At 46.6% G+C, this 25,006-nt stretch overlaps 1 protein-coding gene across 1 annotated transcript; it reads left to right on the plus strand.

Annotated features, from left to right (window-relative positions):
* Positions 1–663: 663 nt before the first annotated feature.
* On the plus strand, positions 664–24,005 carry SERPINF1 (serpin family F member 1). The gene is given in 10 exon segments (XM_074263865.1): positions 664–814; positions 9,912–9,997; positions 12,562–12,704; positions 12,706–12,744; positions 12,746–12,770; positions 14,274–14,429; positions 14,683–14,886; positions 21,164–21,306; positions 21,567–21,777; positions 23,662–24,005. Coding segments are annotated over 8 exon segments (1,161 nt in total). The 5' UTR covers positions 664–814; positions 9,912–9,997; positions 12,562–12,581; the 3' UTR covers positions 23,922–24,005.
* Positions 24,006–25,006: the final 1,001 nt, after the last annotated feature.

The following is a 25,006-nucleotide window of genomic DNA, read 5'->3' on the forward strand; positions in this document are numbered from 1 at the left end:
TAGTCCAGTCTATTTCCCCTCTGCCTCTCTCTCCTTCCTTCCCTCCCTCCCTTTCTTTCTTTCTCTGTCTCTCTCTGGCAAATGGGGTCAAGTGACTTGATCAGGGTCACACAGTTGGGAAGTGTTAAGTTTCTGAGGTCAAATTTGAACTCACTCAGATCCTCCTGATTTCAGGGCTGGTGCTCCATCCACTGTGTCACCTAGTTGCCCCAGTCTATTATTTTTCAATAGAGAAAACGAGTCTCAGAGAGGGAAAGATGTCTATTTTCCAGAGCACAGCATTCTCTCTGCCTTTGTTTCTCACCTGGGCTGCCTTGGCTTGGGATGTTCCTGGCCCTGAAGCCACTGGGAATCAGGGAAGAAACAGTGTTACTTTCATGTAGCTAACTGGATAGAGCACCAGTTCTGAATTCAAATTCAGCCCCAGACACTTGACAACAGTAAGTGTGTGACTCTGGGCAAGTCACTTAATCCCATTTGCTTCACAAAAACACACCAAAAAGAGAGTGTTAGCTTTCCTATTAATAAGTGACTGGTCTGGAAGGAGACCGGGTATGAGGGGTGCTGGGACTGGGGGGAGGGGGGAGTCCAGTTACAGTTCACCTCAGGCTATGTTGCAATAGTAGCATTCAAAATGAGAGGGGGTTGCTTTAAGAAAGGCACAGCTGTAATCTGAAGCCGGCTGGCTGTTGGACTGGGAGGCTGAGGAAAAAAAAAAGAAGAAGAAGGCGGCTAATGTGCTTGTTCGAACGGATCCCTCACTGAGTGCAGGCTCCGTCTGACCCAAGTGGAGAGCGAGGCGGCAGGATCCCAGGTAAGGCGCTCCCTCCTGGCTCGGGACAAGGAGCCTGCACCGGCGGGGAGGGAGAGGAGGGCCATGGGGAAAAGGCCCGGGGACCCCCGCAGAAGGGGGGAGTGGCCAGGGCTTGGGCAAGGATGGAGAGATGCTTTGTGGCCAGGGGGTTTAGGGGCGCAGCGGGTACGTGGGGGCAGCAGAAGGCCCCGGGTTTTGCAGACTTTCCCCATCTAGCCACAAGAGGAGGCACTTCCCAGGATGATGAGACTGGGGGGAGGGAGACATAGGTAGAGGAGGGGAGGGGAATGGAGATAATGGGGGGGGCTAACGCCCCCCCCCCAGGTGCCTTCCTTGGATGCTCTTGTTTGATCTTCACACTCTGAGCAACGTTTGCCTCCCCTTTGGGAGCTGGGCAGGGGAAGGCTCCCACGTGGAGCCGCTGGCCCGAAAGCCCCTCTTGGGCCCCCTCCCCCGCCTGCTTTCTCTTCTTCCTTTTCAAAATCAGCTGGTGCTGATTTCAAAGGCAACTTCCCAGAACTGCAAGCAGCTGTTCAGCTGAACTCCTCGGAGGGGGGGGAGGGGGCGCAGCTGGACCCTGCCCATCCTCAGTCTCCCCTTCCTGCCTCGGAGTGCCAGCCAAACGCTTTCCAGATGTGTTGGAGCACAACCTCCCAGGGGGCCCACGGCCCCCTCCAAAGGAGCGCCGCCTCTTGGCCGAGCCCGGCTTATCTGATGTGGGATGCCGTGAGCCAAGGGCCCCAGACCGCCGCACCCCTTTTGCTCCCAGGGGGAAGCCGCAGTGAAGATTAAACTCAGAGCCAAAGAAAACCTCCTGGCTTCCCAGAAACCCCACCGCCTGGCTCTCCCCCATATTGCTTAGCTCTCCAGCCAAGGACGGAAGGGAGGGTGGGTCCCCTGCCAAAAGCCGAGGCTGCAGAGGGCAGCAAGGTGGGAGTGCAGCTCCCCCGGGTGAGGACGTCTGCTCCCACCCACAGATGGAGTCCGGCCCCGGGGCAGATGAGAGAAGTGGCCCTGGGGACCCCCTCGGAGGGCAAGAGAGGCCCTTCCTGACCCACCGTGGCTTGACCCGGTCTGATACTTTGAGCTGAAGTAGGAGACCTTGAGGTTGCCACCTAAGTCTCAAAGAACTTAATGTCTGGGTCAGAGCCTTAACTAGGGTGGAACAACTGGGACTTTGACCTCAGAAACAGTAACAGAATGGGGCTGATTGCTTACTCCCGAGCACCCAATTAGCAGTTTCTTTTGGACTAGACCTAGAACATCGTAAATATAGGGATAGCTAATGAGGATCCTTCCTCTACAAATGTAGAATGCTGTGTTCTGTACACTGTGCAATCTTAGAGTTTTCTGGGACAGTCAGCACATGTCAGTGGCAGGACCTGAATGCAGCTCTTCTCGATGTTTCTACTTTCCTGCTTCCCTGTTCACTGCATAGACTGCCTCTCTTAGAAGTAACTGGTTGGGGCAGCAAGGTGGCAAAGTGGATAGAGCACCAACCTTGAATTCAGGAGTTCAAATCTGGTCTCAGACACTTAACACTTCTTAGCTGTGTGACCCTGGGCAAGTCACTTAACCCCAGCCTCAGGGAGGAAAAAAAAAAAAGTAAATGATTAAAATGAAAAGCTGTGTTCAGTACAGAGGAAAGAGCTCATCTGGATTCAAATCTGACTTTGGCCACTCATCATCTGGCCTTCAGGACAGCTAGATGACACACTGGGCCAAATCAGGGGTTCAAACTGGCCTCAGACGCTTATTAGCTGGGCAAGTCACCTAACTGCCTCAGTTTCCACATCTGTAAAATGAACCAGAAAAGGACACGGCAATCCACTTCTCTGAGGACTTTGGAAATCCTTCCACCCCTAACTCGAGGCTTCTGGGATGAGTCTGAGGTGTATGTGCTCCCTTTGGTGGCTACAGCTCAGGCAGGCCCCTCCTTGCCCCCCACCCTCACATCTTGGCTTTCCCTTTTAAAAGTTGACCTGGAAGCCTCTTCTACCCGGCTCTCCCGGTCAAGTTTCCAGCTGCTTGCCATCATTAGTCTTTGATTCTGCTTTGGATAGGGTACGTCCAACAGGGGCTGACCTCTCCCAGGGCCCCTCGAGGAACTCCTTTTCCTGCCCAGGCAGGGGGCAGGCCCTTCCTCCATTTCAGCCTCCATATGGTGCTCAGGGGCTTGTGGGTCTGGGGGGGAGGAGAAGGAGTGTTTTCTGTACAACAGGACTTAATTAGAAACACATGTGCCGGCTCCTACTTGTCTTCCCAGCTCGCAGGGAGGTTCGTTAAATACCAGCTGCCTCGTCTGGGTTTGGAGGATGTGGCTTCAGGGTGGGCCCCTGACCTTGACTTGGCTGGGCTGGGCCGGAGCGGCCCCGGTCTCACAAGTGAGCTGGACGGCACGACGGCTCCCCCCCAAGCCCATCCCCCAGCGCTCCCAGCTTGCCTGGGTGCTGGCCCAGCCATTAGCCTTTGGATAGGATGGTGCCATTTTTTCCCCCACATGTGTGCAGGAGATAACAAGCTCCGGCTCTTGCCAAACTGTGTGACCTTTGTCTGACCACGAGGAGACATGTCCCAATGAGGGTAGCCTGAGTAATTGCTCTTGGTCCCAGAAGAGCCTCCCACCCCCACTGCCATAGAGACCCCAGCACCTCTATTTCACAGTCCTTGGCAGAGGTGGGGGGTTGTTTGCATAGAATCTCCTCTATAGTCACACATCTCCCCGTCCAGTTAGAAATTAGACCCAACTAACAAATTTTTTTTGGTTTACCTACTCTAGTTTTTCTTTCATTGTGTGGAAATGATCTATATTCCAACCACTTCATTTTACATGTGAGGAAACTAAGACTGAAAAAAGTAGAATGACCTGCCCCAAATCACTTGGGCAGTTCACTAGATAGGACAAATTTCAAAATGGCGGCCAGTGCGTTTGTTGCCTGGCTGTGCACCGAAGGTCCTCACCCCAATGAAGTTTCCAGTGAGGTTTGAGGACCCTCAAAAACTTTACCCAGTCACAGGCCAAAAGATATCCTTTGGAAAGGTTCTCAGCTGGCAAGTAGACCAGCCCTCACCTGAACAGGAATTCCTTCCACCCCCTCGGCCTGACAGCTGGGCTCTCCAGCCTTTGGAGACCTTGAGTGAAGGCTGTTATCAGTGAGCGCCTGTACTGTTGACATCAAAGTTCCTGGGTCTGAATCTTGGTTTCCCCCATTTACTACTTATGACCTTAGAAGTTAGTTTTGGAGCCCTCAGTTCCTCATCTATAAAAGGAGGCTCTTGGTCTAGCTGACCCCTTCAGTTCCTTCCAGTCCTAGCCTTCATTGACAGATGGATAAATGTCTCAGACGAGTCCAGCCAGAGACAGTACCGCCCTTGGACGCTTTGGGACTGTTTTTCAACATGGGGGAATGATTTAGTCCCTGAACTATTCAGCTTTCTTCCCATCTCAGGCACCGGGTTCTAAGCCTTGTTCCAGGGATGGAGCTGAAGGCAAAAAGCTCTTCTCTCAGTGATGGGGCAGGTTTGGATCCTCCAAGGCTGCATTTCCCAAGACCAAATTAAACGGTTGGGTGCATCTCTGGACCAGAGGCTCTGTTGGCATGAAATCTCAAATGGGGCTGGCTAGAAAGTCCCATCATCTCTGGGTGGGGTTCTTCCATGGGTGGAGCGGGCAGCTGGAAGCCAGGGGAATGTGAGCATTTTTTATCTTACACAGAGAAAAGCTGCTCTCCAAGGACTCTCACTTGGTCAGCCTCCTGCTCCTCTTCCTCTCCCCCCCCCTCTTTATTTTTTAAATTAAAGCTTTTTATTTTCAAAACACATGCATGGATAATTGTCAACATTCTCCCTTGCAAAACCTTGTGGTACAAATTTTCCCCTCTCTTCCCCCACCTCCTTCCCTAGACGGCAAGTAATCTAATATATGTTAAACATGTGTAATTCTTCCACACATATTTCCACAATTACCCTGCTGCACAAGAAAAATCTCTGCCCCCCTCTTACAGAGGGCAAGAGCCCGTGTGGAAACCTTGAGCTCCAGTGCCCAGCATTTGGTAGAAAAGCCATGGTTTCTTGGGGAGAATGACCCAATCTTAATGGGAAGAAATTTCGAAATCTGTCTCCTGAGTTCCAGTCTTGTGTTACCAAATGCCTATTAGATGTCCTCACTGAGAGATGAAGCAGTATGGTCAAATGGATAGAGTGCTGGATGTAGCGGAAAGAAACAATGATTTATTAATACCTACTATATGCAAAGCTTTGTGCTGTGTTTTATAAATATTACCTCATTTGAGCATCACAACATTTCTGGGAGGTAGGTGCTATTATGATCCCCATTTTACAGCTGAAGAAACTGAGGTAGACACACATTAAGTGACTTGCCCAGCATCTCAGGGCTAAGCTAGTAAATCTCAGATGTGAGTGTTCTGGACTTCAGATCCAGCAGTCTGCCCATTATGAGACCCAGAAGCCTTCGCTCTAAGCACTTACCATCTGTTCAACTCTGGGCAAGTCCCTCATCCTCTCTGCAGTTTAGTTCCCTCATGTACAAATTAAAGAGTTTGAATTTAAAGTTTGAAATATCCCAATGATCTAAAATTCATCATTTTCAAAAGAGAACATATCTTTCCCCCAAATCTTATTCTTCTTCCTAACTTTATTTATTATTTTTTTTCAGGGGATATCATGATCCTTCCAGTCACCCAAGTTACAAACTTGTAGTTATTGTCCAGTCTTTCCTCTCCCTTAACTGCCTACATCCAACCAGTTGTCATGTCTCGTCTATTCTACTTCTCAAATCCATCCCCCTTTCTCCAGGCATGAGACCATTGCCCTAGTTTAGGCTTTCGTTATTGTTTTTACCACCAATCTCTCTCCTCTCCAATCTATTCTCTACATAGCTGCCAAAGTTATACACCTAGGCTCTAAATAAGGTGAATAATAAATCTCCTGAAATAGTCACAGTATTTGAATTCACACTGCATATTTTCATTAGTCTGGAACCAATTACCATGTTTTAAACATTTTAACTTCAAATAGTGCAAATTTGAATACATGAGGCCATTTCAGGGGATTAATTATTCACATTAATCAGATCCAAGGTATTTTTTTTTAAAAAGTAATTATACTTTAACATTCATTTTTTAAAAAATGTTGAGTTCTCAATTCTTTCCCTCCCTTTAGTCCTTCCCCCACTCATTGAGAAGGCAAGCAATATGATATCAATTATACATGTGAAGTCAGGCAAAACCTAAGTTGCCAAAAAAAAAAAAAAAAAAAAAAGCAAGAAAAATAAAGTAAGTAAAAAAGGTATGCTTCATCTGAATTCAGAGTTTATCAGTTTTGTATGTAGATAGCATTTTTCTTCATGAGATCTTTGGAATTGTTTTGTATTGTGATATCTTTTTACTTTTCTTTTTTTTTCTCTTTTCAACAATATTTTATTTTTCCGATTAGTTTTCAATATTCATTTCTGTAAGATTTTTGAGTTCCAAATTTTTTCTCCCGTCTTCCTTATCTCCCCTCTCCCCAAGACAGCAAGCAATCTGATATATGTAATAGATATAGTAACACTGTTACTATATTACTATAAGTAACATGTTACAATATATGTTATTACTACTATACTAAATATGTTACTATAAATATATCTTGATTAAAGTATCTAAATCTTCCACCACTGATCATTGTTACAATATTTCTATTACCATATACAATATTCTTCTGGTTCTGTTCACTTCATTTTGCGTCGTTCATATACTTTTTTTTTCCTGAAACAATAATTTCATTTTGTCATTTCTTACAGCATAATAGAATTCCATCACCATCAGATACTACAATTTATTCAGTCATTCTCCACTTGATGGGCATCTCTTTATTTTTTATTTCTTTGTCACCACATAGCTGCTATAACTATTTTTTGTGCATTTACATCCCCTTCCTTAAAAAAAAATCTCTGAGATACAGACAAGAATCTAGCTATTTTGTAAAAGCAGAGGTCTGATTATGTACTGCTCAAGAAGCTTAAAGTGATTGAATTTGAACCTCTAGATTTGACATTCAAAGTCTTTCTTATTTTGGCTTTGCAGACTAATTTCAGGTTACTTACCTTCATAGACTCTCCATTCTAGTTAAGAATACTTGTTGTTCCCTGGGTAGGGCAATCCATTTCCCACCTCCAAGCATTTACACAGGCTGTTCCCATGTTAAGATTATTTTGTTTCCTCACAATCTCCTCTTGGAATACTTAGCTCTATTCAAGACTTTGCTCAAGTGACATCTTCTGAGATGAATCTTTTCCATGATTACCTACCCTAACTAATTGCTTTGCATTTACTCTATTTTATATTTACTTATTTGAATACATATTATTCCCCCCCATACACACACACTAGAATATAAATCCCTTTGTATTGGAAATGCTTTCATTTTGTCTTTTTATTGTTGGCATCATGACATAGTGGATGATCTCTGTGTCAGGAAGTGGGAGCCCAGAACCTGCCTGTGATAAATACTGCTATGTGACGTTGGACCAATCACTTCTCTCACAGAGACTCAGGCATCTCTCTAAGACCATAAGGGATCAAGTTGGTGCTGACCCACATGGTTAAAAGGACTATTATACCTTATAACGATGAAATTACATATTAGTTTCTCCCTCTAGTCCCTTAAAACCCTCTGATCTTAATAAATGCTATTGAATTGAAAGAGGTAATTAATTTTTTTCTTTTGTTGTTGATGGGTACTTAAGAAACATCATCAAAGACAAACATTTCCATATACACAGAACAGCAAAAGAAAATTATATGCAAAAGCATGTATTGGTTATATTTAGAAAAGAACATAATTTCAAGTAGTAGTTTTAATGTTTTCCTGCTTGTTTGTCTTCTGTATCTCCTGTTCTTGTCCATGAATTAAAAAAAAATTCTGAGAGTTTTAAAAAATGTCACAATGACCCTATTTTATTTTTTTTATCTTTTTTTGTCTCCCCATTGATCATTTTTCTTTCCTATGTATGTCTGTTCACTCCAAATTTTTTTTAAACTTCCTGTAAAAAGAAAAATAAGCTTAATTCAGCAAAACAGATCCCTACATTGACCATGTTCCAAAATGTCTATCTCAGTTTACCCCTTGAATCCCTGATTTCTCTGTCAAGGGGTTAGTATCATGTTTTATTCTTGGTCTAATTATTGCTAATTATTGTGTTGACCCACAACTGGAAAAGATCTAACAGGTCTAGTTCAATTCCCTCTTTTTTTTCTCTCATTAAAATGTTTTTTTCCCCCCCACCCCAATTCCCTCATTTTAACAAATAAAGGCATTGAAGCCCAGGGAAGTTAGTAGATTTGCATTTAACATATAATATAATTATGTATTTTAAGAACTTAAATTCTTAAATCTTTTCAGATTAAAAAAAAAGTCATAGTTATTTTATAAGTTGTTTTTCTGGTTCTGCTCATTTCACTCTGAATCAGTATATGGAAATCTTCCTAGGTTTCTCCGAATCAATTCCTTTTATTATTTCTTATGGCACAATAATATTTCCATGACGTTCCTCTACCATAGTTGGTTGGGCTGGTCCTCAGTTGAGGGGCATCTTACTTCCTTTCACTTTCAGGTCTTTGCTATGCCACTAAATAGTTTTGTGCACATGAATGGATCCTTTCCCTCTTTCTTTGATCTCTCTGGAGGTATTTGAAATAGCCAGATTACAGCAATCCACTCTATTAAACCTTCATCTGGTATCTTTGACCCTTTAGCTGAAAACAAAAGGTCTCATCATTACTTCCTTGAGCTGGATAGTGCTAGATAGACTGAGAAAGGTGCCAAGGGGGCAGCAGGAGTGGAGAGGAGCTTTTATAAATCCTGGTAGCAAACATAGGTTTAGAATAAAAGGAATTCATGGAAAGAATAATGTCTCCAGGGTTAGAGGCCCAAGGTTCAAGTCTGCTTCTGACATTTATCAGCAGTGTGATCTTGGGGAAGTCTCTATTTTTTCACCTATAGAATGAAAATGTACTAGTCCAGGGGTTCTCAAATGTGGGGTGGCTGAGGGGGTGTCTCAAAGACCCTTTTGTTTGGAGGTGGGGTGGGAGGGGCCGGGAGGAAAAGAAGTTCTAAGACATTGGTAAATATTGGTAGATATAGCTCACATAAAGCTCACTGGGGGTGATACTATTTAATAATATTTAAGAGTATGAAGGAGTCCTCTGAGAACTACCGACCTAGATAAACTTTAAAGCTCCCTGGTAGTTTCCAATTTATGACTCTTGACTGTGCTACTTCTGATGTGTGACCTTAGGCAAATAACTGCCCCATCTTTGAGTCTCATTTTCCTTAGGTATAAAAGGTGGGGGGTTGTACTGGATAATCTCTAAATTCTCAATCTTAATTCCCTCTCAAAATCAGTTTCTTGATTCCCAAGCAGAAAGTCTCAGAGATGAATCTGTCCTATCTGTGAACCCGTAGGAGCCAAATAGAGAATGAAAGAAGTAATAGAATATTATGGGAGCCGTCACATCGTGGTGTATAATCGTCGTTCAGACGATTTTGTGACCTCATTTCTTGGCAAAGACATTGGAGTAATTTGCCATTTCCTTTCCCAGCTCATGTTACAGAAGGAGAAACTGAGGCCAGTAGGGGCTAGGTGACTTGCAACCATTAAGTGTCTGAGGGCAGATTTGAACTTCCTGACTTCAAGATTGTTGCTCTATCCACCATGCCCCTCATATATAGTAAGAGTTTACACAATAAGAGCTTAACAAATCTCTCTCTCTCTCTCTCTCTCTCTCTCTCTCTCTCTCTCTCTCTCTCTCTTAGTCTCTCTCTCTCTCTCTCTCTCTCTCTCTCTCTCTCTCCTCTCTCTCTCTCTCTCATCTCTCTCCTCTCTCTCTCTCTCTCTCTCTCTCTCTCTCTCTCTCTCTCTCTCTCTCTCATAATTAACAAATGTTTCTTGCCCCACTGACTTAGCCAGTCATTCCCAAGTTTCAGTCCTGGGGGCTGAGACTCTGCTGCAATTCCCACCCCTCTGCCTGGGGCAGCCTGGGGTGGGGACTTCCATTGAAGCTGGCATGGTCTCCACCTTTCCTTTCCCCCACAGGCTCCATGATGAAGACCCTTGTGCCGTTCCTGTGGGCTGTAGCCTTCGTGAGCTATAGCAGCTCCCAGGACACAGCAGGGACTGAGGTAAGGGAAGGACGGGGATGTATGGGTTGGGAGGTGGGGCGAGGGTGAACGAATCTCAGAAGTCTCAGGGCCCGGGGAAGTCCTGGGACACGGGGAGGCCCTGAAAAGAGTAAGTCCTGAATCTTACTGGGTGATTAGGGAGGGGCAAATCCTTCTATTTCTCCCTCTGCAAAATGGGAATAATAACGCTTGGGCTTCCCCCCCCCCCCCCCAGTATTTCATACATTGTAAAGTCATCCACAAGTGTCTCTCTCCCCTTCCTTCCTCCTTTCTTTGTTTTTCTACGAAAGGACGTTGGAAGGCAAAGCTCGGGAGTGCGCCAGGGCTGTCCTGCCCAGGACGTGGCCTGAACTGACCCCGGGGTGGTGGCGCGCTCTGGGCAAGGCTGCAGAGGGAATCTGCTTTTTCCTTCCGGCTGCTTTCCGTGCGCTCTTTTCTCCTCTTCTGTCTTCTGAACATTTCTCGCTTCCTGACGCATCCCTCCTTTTCCCCCAGGAGAAAGTCTCTTGTAACAAATAAGCACAAACAACCTCCCCCTCCCCCCTTTCCCCAGTCCGTTAGCCAAGAGCGATGTCCCGGAGCTTTGGGTGGGAGGATGGCTGGATTTGGAAAGGGGGCTCGAGCGGAATTCGGATCCTGGGCCAGTCTCCCCCCATTCCGGCCTCAGTTTTTCCCTTTGTAAAATGGGGATCCGGACTAATTAGTGTCTAGCTGCCCGGGCTCCTGGAGGGCAGGAACTTTCTCCTGGGATTTGTAGTCTAAGCCCCTGCCTCGAGCTGAGCTCCCAGCAATCCTCCCCTCCCTCTGGTTCTTACAAAGTAAACTTTTGCTAACTCCCTGGTAAACACGCTAAGTGTCCTGAGCCCTGCCTCCCTACTTTTCCGTGTGATTCTTGTAGGAGCAGGCGGGCAGAAACCCTCCCCCACACCCGTGGCTACAAAATTACACAGTTCTTTAGTGAGACACTGCACATTCTCCTGTCTCGTCCCCCACCCTTCCCTTCCTTCCTTCCTTCCTTCCTTCCTTCCTTCCTTCCTTCCTTCCTTCCCTTCCTTCCTTCCTTCCTTCCTTCCTTCCTTCCTTCCTTCCTTCCTTCCTTCCTTCCTTCCTTCCTTCCTTTCTTCTTCCTTCCTTCCTTCCCTCCCTCCTCCCTCTCTTTCTTTCTCTTTTTTTCTTTTTCTTCCTTCCTTCCTTTCTTTCTCTTTCTTTCTTTCTCTCTCTTTCTTTCTTTCTCTCTTTCTTTCTCTCTCTCTCTCTCTCTTTCTTTCTTTCTTTCTTTCTTTCTTTCTTTCTTTCTTTCTTTCTTTCCTTCTTTCCTTCTTTCTTTCTTTCTTTCTTTCTTTCTTTCTTTCTTTCTTTCTTTCTTTCTTTCTTTCTTTCTTTCTTTCTTTCTTTCTTTCTTCCTTTCTTCCTTTCTTTCTTTCTTTCTTTCTTTCTTTCTTTTCTTTCTTTCTTTCTTTCTTTCTTTCTTTTCTTTCTTTCTTTCTTTCTTCTTTCTTTCTTCTTTTTCTTCCTTCTTCCTTCCTTCCCTTTTCTTTCTTTCTTTTTCTCTCCATTCTTTTCTTCTTTCTTTTTCTCTTAATTCTTTCTTCTTTTCTCTTCCCTTCCTTTCTCACTCTTCCCTTTTTCCTCCCTCTTTCCCTTTCTCCCTCTCTTTCTCCCCTCCTTTCCTTTCTTCCTCCATCCCTCCCTCTCTTTCTTTTTCTTTCTTTCTTTCTCTCTTTCTTTTTTCTCTCTCTCTTCCTTTCTTTCTCTGTCTTCCTGTTCCCCTCTTTTTCTCTCCTCTCTCCCACTGTATCTGTCTCTCTCCCCATCCCTCCTTCCCTTTCTCCACTGTTTCTGTCTCTTTTTCCTTCTCTTCCCTCGTTTTCCCCCCTCCTTTCTCTTGCCTTTGCTTCCTTCTTTCCCTCTCATTTGCACCCAGGACTCCCCTCTCCATTTCCAAACGTGGATATTTTGTGGATCACCTCTCTATCTCACCTCTTGCCTCTCAGCTTGGCTTCGGGGCTCACTCCCCCAGCTGCTGCACTCTAGCTCCCTAACTGCTTTGTAGCGGATCACCTGCTATTTATTTTCTGTGCATCACGAATGCTTATGCAGCCCCTCCAGTCTCTCCAAGCCCTGGACCCTCAGCACTCTGGGCCTTGCCTGAGCAAGCTCTAGCTGGAGTGTCCGCCTGGCTGGTTCCTTAAGTGTCCCTGACTCCTAGGTTCCTCAAAGGGCAGGGTCAGTGTCATCTCCTCAGGGCTTCCATGTGCCTGGCACACAGTTGGCACGTGATACATTCTGGTTGGCGGATTAATGGCTAACCCGCCTGCTTCTGGTGGCCTCTCCATTCATCCATCCCTCCACGAGGTCATGGGCACTGGAGGAACTTCTTTTAATATCAGGCCAGAATTAAAAGCAAAACCCTCTAGCCAACAACAACAGAAACCACCCTGACTGGAGAGCCTTTGAACCATCTGCCTCCCCAAGCTGAAGAGAAATGGCTTTTGGCTTCCCGGGGCTTAGGGATCTCTGGGCCCTTCCTCATTCAAACCCCGGAGTTCTCATGCTTTTCCCAGGAATCCCTGCCAGGGCCCTGATGCCACAGGGGCCCACGGTGGTAGAGGAGGAGGACCCCTTCTTCAAAGTCCCGGTGAATAAGTTGGCAGCGGCGGTCTCCAACTTTGGCTACGACCTCTACCGCCAGAAATCCAGCGAGAGCCCCCACGACCAACGTGCTTCTGTCTCCACTGAGCGTGGCCCACAGCCTTATCTGCACTCTCCCTGGGTGAGGTTTCAGAGAACCTGGACAGAGCGCAGCCTCACCTGGACTTTAGGAACTTGTTTTGTTGCTCTTTGGGTTCCTTTTATCTAGATATTCTCTGAGATCCCCTCTACTCTCTGCTAGTTCTCATCTGGGTGACTGTTTAAGCAAAAGTTGGGTCCCACAGTAGCAGAAGGGTCACTTTCTCAGGGTAGAGGAAAAGGAAGGCGTCTGGCCCAAGAGCTGGATTGTGTGTGTACATGTGGGAGGGCTGTGCTAACACAAGGATCTCACTAAGTAAAGGCTATTATCAGCCTCCATCTGCTGCTGGGCCACTGTTTGCCCAGATAACCTGTCCCTCTTCCCTTCATTCCCTTTACTTGTGTCCTCACAGCCAGAGTCAATGGCTATTTATTTTCTTATTGAAAGTCTCTAGGGATGGGTACCCCATATCTTTCTTTAGTCACCTATGCTTCACCTTACTGAATTCTTTTCTTTTCTTTTCTTTAATTTTCTTTTCTTTTCTTTCTACCTTTCTTTCTTTCTATCTTTCTTTCTTTCTTTCTTTCTTTCTTTCTTTCTTTCTTTCTTTCTTTCTTTCTTTCTTTCTTTCTTTCTTTCTTTCTTTCTCTTAGGCAGTTGGGGTTAAGTGACTTGCCCAGGGTCACACAGCTAGGAAGTGTTAAGTGTCTGAGGTCAGATTTGAACTTTCCGTGTCCTCCTGACTTCAGGGCTGGGGCTCTATCCACTGCACCACCCAACTGCCCCTTAATTTTTTTTTAAGTCTTCTTTATATTCAACTAGTATGATACATATCCATTTTTGTCCTTTAGACCAAAGCTTCTTAAACTGTGGTTCATAAGCCCATATGGGGGTCATTTAACTGAATGTTGAGGTCACAAAACTATGATTTATTATTCTATTATCAATAAGTTTTTGATTTGTATACCTGTTTTATATATCTCTATAGCCAGAATCATGTAAAAAAATTTTGGGCAAAAAGGGCAATAATAAAAGAGAATAATTGAGTCGTATCCTAGCCAGGTGGCACAAATAGTGAGTGCAGGTCTGGCATCAGGGAGACTCATCTTCCTGAGTTCAAATCTGGCTTCAGACCCTTACTAGCTATATAACTCTGGATAAGTCACTTAATCCTGTTTGCCTCAGTTTACTAACCAGTAAAATGATCTGGAAAAGGAAATAACAAACCATTCCGGTATCTTTGCCAAGAAAACCCCAACAAATGAACAAGAACCCAACAGCCAAGATCCTTCTCTTCCTCTCAGTTCACTGAGTGAATCTCATATCATTCAATAAAATAGAAAGAATGGGTTTGGAGCCAGATGCCCTGGGTCCAAATCTTAGCAAGGTTGCTTACAACTCGGGTTAAACTGGCAAGTCACTGAACTTCCCTGGACTGCAGGTTTCTTCTCTGTGCAGGGAGGGGGTTCGAGGGATGATCTGCCCGAAGACGTCCCTTCCTGATCTGAGGTTCTGGTTCCATGATCTCTGGTTCTCACTTGGCAGGTGCTGGCCAGAGGACAGAGTCCACCATTCACCGGGCCCTCTATTACGACTTGATTACCAACCCAGACATTCATGGCACCTACAAGGAGCTCCTGGCCTCTGTCACTGCTTCTCAGAAGAACCTGAAGAGCGCCTCTCGGATTGTCTTGGAAAGAAGTAAGTCTTTGGAAGGGATCTTCTTATATTTCTTCTTTCAAGTCAAGCTCAGTCTTTATAATTTTCAGTAAACACTTATTACGTGCTTACTATGTACTAGGCAACATAGGAGTGCTTTGCGTGCTGTTAAAAAGGGCCGAAGAAGTGGCCCTGGATGATCAGTCTGTGGTAACCTAAGCCTGGGCCTGTCCCATGTTCCAAGGGCAAAGAACTAGATTTTTCCCCCTACACTGACTATCTCTTTGCTCCCCAGAGCTGCGGATAAAATCTGGGTTTGTCACACCTCTGGAAAAGTCTTATGGGATTAGGCCCAGGATCCTGACAGGCAACTCCCGGATTGATCTCCAGGAGATGAACAACTGGGTTCAAGCTCAGATGAAAGGAAAAATCCCCAGGTCTTCCAGAGAATTGCCCAGAGATATCAGTGTCCTGCTCTTCTCCGTGGCTCACTTCAAAGGTAAGAGAACTCAGAAATGCTTGCAGTCAGCAAGGGGGTGGGTCTAGGGCTTAGGGGACCCCAGTGATCTGCCTTCATTTTATTTGCAGTTGAGGAAACTGAGGGCAGAGCAGCCAAGGGTGCTGCCCAGTGTAGAAGAATGGCCTTAAACAAGGGGAAGTGTTATTATGTAAGGTTGTAAGGGAGAAAGTCCAATATGCAGAGGAGGGTCAAAGGGATGCTTCTTCCCAAGCTGGGCAAGGTTAATAGTCTGGTATTTTTTGAAGATTAAAAAATGGATAAAGGGGAAGCTAGATGGCACAGGAAATAAAGCACCATTCCTGGAGTCAGGAGGATGGAGTTAAAATCTGATTTTAGTCATTAAACAGATACTTGTGACATTGGGCAAGTCACTTAATTCCAATTGTCTCACTCTCCAAAAAAAAAAAAAAAAATTAAATAAAAATTTAAAAATGAACAAAATGGAGGTCTTAATATAAGATAATAGTCATTGAAATTTAGGAAATTCATGGGAGTACTAAGTGGGTACAGTACCAGGCCTGAAATCAGGAGAACCTGGGTTCAAATCTGGCCTCAGATATTTACTAGTTGTGTGATTTTGGGAAAGTTATTTAACCCTGTTTGCTTCAATTTCTTCAACAAGTAAAATGAACTAGAGAAGGAAAACATAAATTATTCCAGTATCTTTGCCAAGAAAGATCCCAGATGGGGTCATGGGGAGACAGAACGACTAAAAAATGACTCACAACAAAAAATTCAAAATGGAATCTCAGGGGCATAGTATCTATTGGAAAATTTATGAAGGTTTAAACAAAAAAGGAAAAAATATGAATGACTGTGTAGCAAAGTAAACAATTCTATTGTTCTCCCTAGAGACCAAAAGGTTTCCCTTGGGAAGGGTTTTTGCTACAGTCATTCAGGAAAGTAATCTCTAATTTACACATAATCTTTTTGCAGTAAAGGAGTACAACAGCAAAAAATCAAGCTTAGAATCAGGGATATGTTGAAGGTAGGTCAAAGAGGCCCAAGAGCTGATTGTTAAAATTTAAGTGTGATCATTTACTCTTCAGAAATCAGCAAACACTCAACCAGGACTTGGTTTATTGTTTTGTTGATTATTTAGACTCAAGAAAGTGACAGAAAAAAAGTAAATAATGCAGATTAAAATGAAAAGTGAGTATATTCCCTCTCCTCCTAAAAAGCTGGTTGTTAAACATTTACCAGCACACTACCGCATCTAGACTTTTAGGACCTAGGACTCCACATTAGAGTTGGAGAGGTCATCAGCAAAGTTAGAATTCAAACCCATTCACTGCCTCTCCTTAGTACATGTCCTAGCTCTGCTACTCGATAGCTGTAAGACCTTGGGAAAGGCACCTCATTTCCTCATCTACAAAATGGGAGTAATATCTGCATGACTTATCCCACTAGGACACAGAAGGTAGAGCTGAGCCAAGTCCAACAAGCTTAAATTGTGGGAGAGATAGAACTTTCCTGTGTGAACAAGGGGGAAACTCTTTATTCACTCCCAAAGCATTTATCAAGTGTTTATTATGGTTCAGGCATGGTAGTAGATGCTAAAGTATCAGGAACAACAATAAAATAGAGAAGTTCCTTCCCTCAAGGAACTTACATTCTATTGGGAGAAATGTATAGTTATATGTATGTCAAATATATCCAAAGCAGAGTGAGAATTGGGAGGCACTGGCAGTTGGAGGAATTAGGTAATCTCTCTTTCTCTCTCTTTTTAAAAAGCTTTTTTATTTTCAAAACAAAAGCATAGATAGTTTTCAACATTCGCCCCTGCAAAACCTTGTGTTCCAATTTTTTTTTCTTTCTCCTTTTCCCCCACCTTCTCTCCTAGATAGCAAGTAATTCAATATATGTTAAACACGTGCAATCTCCTATACATAGGAACTATCTCTTGAGGAGGTGCCATGACCAGAAACTTGAAAGAATTTGAGGATTCTGAGAGATGGAAGTGAACTGAGAACACATGTCAGGCATGGGGCACAGCCTGGGCAAAGGCATGGAAGGGGGAGATAGAATGTGAATTTGTGAAGGGGAGCTCAGAAAAGGGAAATGAAAAAAAAAAAAAAAGCATTAAGGGCCTACTATGTAAAAATGTAAAGCCCATGGGTGATATGAAGAGGAAAACAGAGCAGCTTGCTTTAAAAAAATCCCTTGAGAGGGAGGGACTTCTCTGCTGGTACCAGAAAAGTTTTTTTGTTTTATTTGTTTGTTTGTTTTTTAACTGACCTGTGATTTCAGGTCCTGGTGAAGAGCTTCCCATTACTAAGACAGTTCTTGGCAACTTTATATATATATACATATACATATATTTATTTATTTATATTGGAGGAGTCAGGGATTAAGTGACTTCTCCAGGATCACACAGCTAGTAAGTGCCTGAGATTGAATTTGAACTCAGGTCCTCCTAATTCCAGGGCTGTGTGCCTTCCACTGCACCACCTAGCTGCCCTTATGCATCTTACAGTTGGATAGAATTGCCCAAAGCCCTGAGTGGTTAGGTGACTCACTCAATATGGCCCAGCTAGGATTTGAACTCAGATCTTCCTAACACTTCCACATGTATTCCTTTGTGCATTTCCTCCCCTCTTGATAGTCCAGCTCTTTATCAACTATGATGTTTTTTTTTTAAGTTTTTTTTTTTTCAAAACATATACAGATAGTTTTCAACACTCACCCTTGCAAAACCTTTTGTTTCAATTTTCCCCCTTCCCTTCCTCTGCATCCCCTTCCCCTAAATGGCAAGTAATCCAACAATTCTTCTATCCGTATTTCCACAACCATCGTACTGCACAAAAAAATCAGATCAAAAGAAAAAAAAAAAAGAGAAAGGAAACAAAATGCAAGCAAACGACAATTAAAAAAAAAAGTAAAAATGCCATGTGGTGATCCACACTCAGACCCCATAATCCTCTCTCTGGGTATAAATGGCTCTCTCCATCCCAAGTCCATTGGAACTGGCCTGAATCATCTCATTGTTAAAAAGAAACAGGTCCAGCGTATAATTTGGCTGTTTATGCTAAAGTCTTTTTATTTAACGCCTTTTTTCCCCAAGATTTTATTTTTGATTAAAGCTTTTTCTTTTCACAACACACGCACAGATAGTTTGCACCCTTGCAAAACCCTTGGGTTCCAGGTTTTCCCTCCTCCCTCCTCCTCCCCCCTGGGTAAGTAATCCAATATGTGGAAACATGTTATGCTAAGTCTTTGAGGCTGCCCAGGAGCAAACTGCCTTCTGGCCTCTCAAGTGGACGATCCAGGTGCCCGTGGTGGCGGGCACAGGGAGCGCCCCCACTGAGCCCCGGGCAGAAGCTGTGGGGGGGGGTGAGGGGGAGCTGAAGACCTGGCCTGCCTCTTTTTCTGCAGGGGAGGGTGAGGGTTAAGGAAGTCAGGGGCAGCCCTGGCCCAGGATGCTGTGGGGCTGCAAGGATGGGCATTGTGAGCCGGGCTCGGAGGGAGGAGCCTCGGGAAGCAGCTGGGGGGCGCCCTTGCTTCAAGCACAGACTTCCAGGAAGGAATATTCATTCCAGAGGCACAGCAGGGGAGCTGAGAGTGGAAGAAGCGGTTGGGGGATTAGCATTTCAAAGCAGCGTGGAATTGGGGCTGAGGTTCCCTACCCAGCATCCCCTGGACTGCTTATTTGACTGAGGGGAGACCTTCCCTCCTGCTTCTTTCTATGAGTCCCCAGCTCTCAATTCTAATGCCTTTCTCCCATTAATTCTTCCACGTTAACTCTGTGTGTATCACGCTTGTCCATAGTTGTTTGCCCCATGTCTCACCCATCCGACCGTCGGCCTCGGGGACAGAAATTGTCTTGCCTTTCTTGGTATCCCCAGCATTTAGTGTAGTGCCTGGCGCACAGTAGGTGCTTGATAAATATGGACTGACTGGCTTCCCCTCTCTGAACTTCACTCCTTTTCTGTAACAGCAAGAGCAAGAACAGTCCGTTTCAGCCAAAACGAGCATTTATGAAGTAGCTGTCTTTCACGGGCAGCTGGCTGGCACAGTGGATGGAGTGCCAGGCCCAGAGTCAGAAGTTCAAATCCAGCCTCAGATACTTTTTTTGGTGACCCTGGGCAAGTCCCTCCACCCTGCTTGCCTCGGTTTCCTTATTTGTAAAGTGAGCTGGACAAGAAAATGGCAAGCTGCTCCAGCTAGAATCTCTACCAAGAAAACCCCAAATGGGCTCATGAAGAAATGATAACCATAAAAAAATGAGGTTCCAGGCAGCGTGCTCAGTAGCGGGGTCTCGAGAAGGCAAAAGACAGCCTCTGTCCCTGAGAAACTCCCGTGGGACAGAGAGACACCGGCACACAGCTACGGGCAAATGGGACACACACAGGCCCCGCCTGGGGTAATCTGAGAGGGAAGGCCCTAAAACAGAGGAGTTTTGGCTTATATTCCAACCTGTGACTTTATTCATGTAGGCAGCTGCAGGTGCAGTGCCTGAGACTGCTCAGGAAGACCCGAATTCAAATCTGGCTTCACACCCTAGCTGGGTGATTGATAGGCTCTGGATGAGCCACTTTTAATTTTCTCCATTATTGGGGATAGTGAAGACAACCTATGCAAAGAGCTAGATTACTAGCTTACCTAAGAATTCCTCCCCCAGTGCAGGTCGGTGGCTTCCGTGCCACTTCTAGTCTTAGAGAGCAACCCCCTGAGAGGTTAAATGACATGGCCAGGGCCAGTTCTAGTGGTCTCTGATGAAGAGCCATCTGGACCCAGAGAGAGGACTGCGGGAACTGAGTGTGGATCACAACATAGCATTCTCGCTCTTTTTGTTGTGGTTTGCTTGCTTTTGTTTCTTTCTCATTTTCTTTCCTTTGATCTGATTTTTCTTGTGCAGCACAATATTTGTGGAAATACGAATAGAAGAATTGTACATGTTTAACATATATTGGGTTAGTTGTTGTCTAGGAGAGGGGGTAAAAAGAAGGGAAGAAAAATAATTAGAACACAAGGTTTTGCAAGGGTCAATGTTGAAAACTATGCATATGTTTGATATGTACAATACCACCTATTTATAATAAATATAATAATATTATAATAAAAATAACATGGTTAGGGCTACCCAGTCAGATATATTGGAGACAAGTGATCTCTAATCTCAAATTTTGTTATACTAAATGATAGTGTCTTTACACGAATTTTATAAAAAGTGTTTTGCCCCCACCCTGCCCCGTTCATCTTCCTCCCTTTTATTAGTACACTAATTCCTTCCGGTGGTCTGACCCATGACTTCCAACCCCAGACTTTTTTTGTCTGTGTGATCTCTGGCAGTGACTTACTTAAGCTCTAGAGGTTCTAAAGCTACACTGCGGAACAGGAGCTGGTTCACAGGGGCTGGAAAATTTCTCCAAACCTCTCCACTGCCATGAAGTCTCTAGTCCAGCTTTAAAAACAAACTAACAAACGAACAAAAAAGAAAGCAGCTCATACTTGTACATGATTTCTAGATTTACAAAGTGTCCCAATTACATGACCTCATTTGATCCTCAGAACCACCCTGTGGGGTCAGGGCCGTTATCACTCCCCCTTTTACAGGCAAGGATACACGAAGCACAGAGAGACTGAGGTCAGACCTATATCCTTCATCCTTCTGGCTCATCCCTCTGTGGGTGATGGAAGGGGCTTGAGACCCTTTCTAGATCTGAAACCCCCTTATTTGAAATGATTGTGTCTGCAGACTCGCTTTATAAAAGGGTTTGGTGTCCTTCCCTCCCAAAAAAGAGAAACCAAAGCCTTTCCAGGCAGTTTCCATTCTCCCAGATTGCTACAAAATTGTATTTCTTTAGAGGAAGGCAATGTGGGACAAGCACTAGCTTGGGCAGCAGGCCCTTGAGATCACAGCCTGTTCTGATAGTTCCTGCTTGTGTGACTAAGAGTGAGTCACTTAATCTCTTCTGTTGCCATTTCCTTATCGCAAAAATGAAGGGAGTGGACCAGATGATCTCCCTGGTTTGGTTCTTATCCTGTAAAAATGTCAAATTAGCTTCTTTCTAAAGCTGCTTAGAAAAGAACAATGCCCTGCACACACTGCCTGGGACCTTAATTTCTAGTTTACATGGGATAATTAGGATTGTGAGTACTAGCCTATGTTCATTCTTCAAATGGAGCCACCAAATGGGCTGGTTCCCCAAATCCTCCGGGTTTCCTTGAGGCTTAGGATGAGCCCATTGCTTCACCCGCTTCCTGTCCCTCTGTCCTTGCTCTGCTATATCTCCTGTTTGATGTCTCCTTCCAGGGCAGTGGGTGACAAAGTTTGACTCCAGAAAGACTTCCCTTCAGGACTTCCACTTGGATGAAGACAGGACCATCAGGGTGCCCATGATGTCAGACCCCAAAGCCATCCTTCGCTATGGCCTGGACTCTGACCTCAACTGCAAGGTCTGAATGGTAGTAGGGATAGGTGGGGGGGAGAGGAAGGGAGCGAGGGGCTCCAGATCCAGCATGCCTTGCTTGCAGGGGATCGTTATTGATTGATTGACTCTCATGCTACCTGCCGTGGAGAACTGGGATATCACCAACCTAGTTACGAGGGAGGGGGGGTGGGGGCGATGAGGAAGCGAGCCCCCCTCGCCAGCTCCAGGTGTGGCGGCTGGGCATGTGGGTTACCCTTGGAACGCTTCCTTTTTCTGCCTCCTCAGATAGCCCAGTTGCCCTTGAGTGGGAGCATGTCTATAATTTTCTTCCTGCCCGTGAAAGCGACCCAGAACTTGACCCTGATCGAGGAGAGTCTCACCTCCGAGTTCATCCACGACATCGACAGGGAGCTGAAGACCATCCAGGCCGTGCTGACCGTGCCCAAGATCAAGCTGACCTATGATGGCGAGGTCACCGAGACCGTGAAGCAGCTGAGTGAGTGGGGAAGCGGTGGCCTGCCACGGGGCTCACGGGCAAGGGGGTGCGGCGTGGGCTGAGGGGCAGGTGACTTGCTCAAGTCCATACAGGACAGTAAGGGACAGAAATGAGTCCATTTCCTCTACAGCAAACAGGGTGGTTTGGCTACAATGCAGAATGTGTAAATGGAAGCCACATCTCTCGTCTATCTGTCCATTTATCTATCTGATTATGTCTACATTTCTATGAGTATATATCTGCATGTTTGTGCGCATGTGCGATACATATATGCACGAACACGTGTGAATACATGAGTATATCTGTGTAAATGTGTGTGTAGCTAGAGCCCCACAGTGAAAGAGTTTAGAGGTAAAGGGGAATCTGTAGGTGATCCTACAAACACTGAGCATCCCTGGGGTACCTTAGGTTTTACAAACATCTTCTCTCATCCCAGTCCTGGGAACAAATACTAACCATCATTTGAACAGCGTTTTTCACCCCAAAATTTGCAGAGTTTTAAGATGCATTATCTCATTTCAGACATAACAACTCTGAGAGGGAGGTAGAAGCCTTATCACACCCATTTTACAGAGGAGGAAAGTGAAGTCCAAGAAGGAGAACAAATATATATTATACCCTTTGGACACATGAGGAAAATGACTTCAGGGAGTAGGTTGTCCCCCTGGCCCGGCTAGTGTCGGCTGATCCTCCCACCCAGATTTGTGGACCCAAGTTCAGGGTTCTGTCCATAACTTCACGGGGACAAGGCCATCCTTCTCCCCACTGGGTCTTCTGAAGTCTGGGATTGCCGGGGAGCAGCAGCTGGCAGGAAAGCGAGGCCCCATGCGGCCTGGTCAGGTGGAGCCCTTGGCTGGCTCCTTGTCTCCTTCCCCGCGGCGTTTCCTGCTCCTTGGGCTCTGCTGGCACAGGCCCTCATCACTGCTCACCTGCCCCAGGGCATCCGCTTCCTCACTGGGGTCCCCTCTACCAACTGGGCCCAGCCCAGGCGCCCCTTAACTCAGCTGCAAAGTGATTTTCCTAAAGCTCTTGCCTGAGCTCAGGTCCCCCCCACTCAGTCAACTCCAGGGACCCGCCCCCCATCAGAATGGAAAGTCCTTGAAGGCAAGGGCTGGTCCAGCTTTATCTTGGTACCTCACTACCCGGCGCCCTGAGGAAGGCAGCTGTAAAGTGCATGGATTTGGAGGCAGATTCTCTCTGTCTCTCCCTCCCTCCGACCCCTCATTCTTTCTGTCCCCCTCTCCCCTGCCTCATCTCCACCTCTGTCTCTGTCCTCCTCGTCCAGGCCATCTTCCGCTGTCTGATTTATATCTGGTCACTGGCCAGTTGGCTCTGGGGGGGGGCAGTAAGGCAGGTGACCTTGCCCAGCCTCCCTCCCTCCCAGCACCAGCTTCCTGACGTCCTGGGCCTCCCTGAGAAGGGACTTCTCTCCTTTGTTTTCTTGAACAACAGCCCCATGGGTTGTTGCCCCTCACCCTCTGCCCCCACGTGAGCGCAGCCACTCTGGGCCCTCTCTGGGCCTGTCCCGACTCGTCAGTGAGTGAGCCTGGGAGACTCCCTGGGCCTCCCTGCTCTAATTGCGAAGAGCCAGACTCGGCCGGAGGGTCTGGGCTCCACTCCCGGTTCTGAATCGGGATCGCGGATCTTGGGAAGGCCCTTGGCGGCCCTCATTTCACACCGGAGAAGCCGGGGCCTGCAGGAGCGAGATGGCTGCAGGCAGAGCCGGTGGTTCGAAGCCGATCCCACGGATGGCGCTTCCTTTTGGCCATCTCTCCTTGGCTCTTCTGGCTGCGCCCCGCCCTGCCGCCCAGAGATGAGCCCAGGGGCCTCTGGCTCTGGCCCCGTGCTCTCTGGGGTTCTCATGGCCCTGTCTCCTCTCTTTAGAGCTCCAGTCTCTGTTTGACTCCCCGGATTTCAGCAAGATCACCGGCAAAGCCATCAAGCTCACCCAGGTGGAGCACCGGGCGGCCTTCGAGTGGAACGAGGACGGGGCCGGGGAGGCGCCCAGGCCCAGCCAGCAGCCGGCCCGCCTCGCCTTCTCCCTGGACTACCACCTCAACAAGCCTTTCATCTTCGTTCTCCGGGACACGGACACAGGGGCCCTTCTCTTCCTTGGCAAAGTCCTGGACCCCAGGGGTCCCTAAGGGGCCCAGGGCAGAGAGAACCCCGGCCGGCTGGCACCTGGGCCGCCCCCCACGCTCTGAAATAAAGGTGGTCATGTGAGCCTCGCCCTGCCTGCTGTGCCTCTGTCCTCCGGGCGGTGACTTCTGGGCTTGTCTCTCCTGGAGAAGTCACCTCCCATAAACTTGCAGTTGCCTCAATTTCATGATTGGGGATCCCCCCCCCCCCATGCCAGAAGCTCCATTGTCCCTCCTTTTAAAGCCCGCCTAAGGGCACCCGGAAGTGTTTAAGGGGCTGCCACATGGGGGGGTCCTCAGGGCAGACCCAGTGCCCAGGGGCACAAGTTGCAAAGAGGAAAATTTAAGCTTGATGATAGCCTAGAGGGCTGCCCGTAAGGATGCGCTGCCTTGAAAGGTGGTGGGCTTCCCCAATCCAATTACTCCAACAAGCACTTATTAAGTGCCTACTATGTACAAGGCCCTAAACTGGGCATTAGAGACAGAAAGGGAACATGAAAGCGGTCCCCTCCCCCCTTGCTTCCCTGGCTGTCTTCAGCCCAGAGATCACTGATGACAGGGAGTGATGGGGGGAGGGGAGAACCAGTTTCAGGCTTCAACCAGGAATACACTGCAGGCCCTTGCGCATTTTCTCCCTCTTTGTGGGGGCTGACTGCTCTAGGGGAGGGTTTCCTAGGCCCCGGCCAGACAAAGCTCTTCTTGGTCTTTATCCTCGCTGTGTGTGGGGGTGTGGACTGACCGCCCCATCCCCATTTTACAGATGGAAACCCAGCTTCCCCAGGCCAAGTGATCAGGACGGCTGCCTCTGCACAGCTGCCCGTTCAGAACACCATTATTGCTGTTCAGTCAAGGCTGACTCTGACTCCATTGGGGTTTTCTTGGCAGAGATAATGGCCTGGTTGGCCGTTTTCTTCTTCAGCTCATCCCACAAATGAGAAACTGAGGCAAACGGGCTTGGACGGCTTGTGGGGGGTGAGAGTGACTGACCTGGCATCAGGCCTTCCTGACGCCAGGCTGGTGCACCATCCGCTACAGCGCCACCTGCTGGTCCGCTGACTGTACACCTTCCCTCACTGGAACTCCCAGCTATC

Source organism: Sminthopsis crassicaudata, chromosome 4 (assembly GCF_048593235.1).
Source record: "Sminthopsis crassicaudata isolate SCR6 chromosome 4, ASM4859323v1, whole genome shotgun sequence".
Classification (NCBI taxonomy): domain Eukaryota; kingdom Metazoa; phylum Chordata; class Mammalia; order Dasyuromorphia; family Dasyuridae; genus Sminthopsis; species Sminthopsis crassicaudata.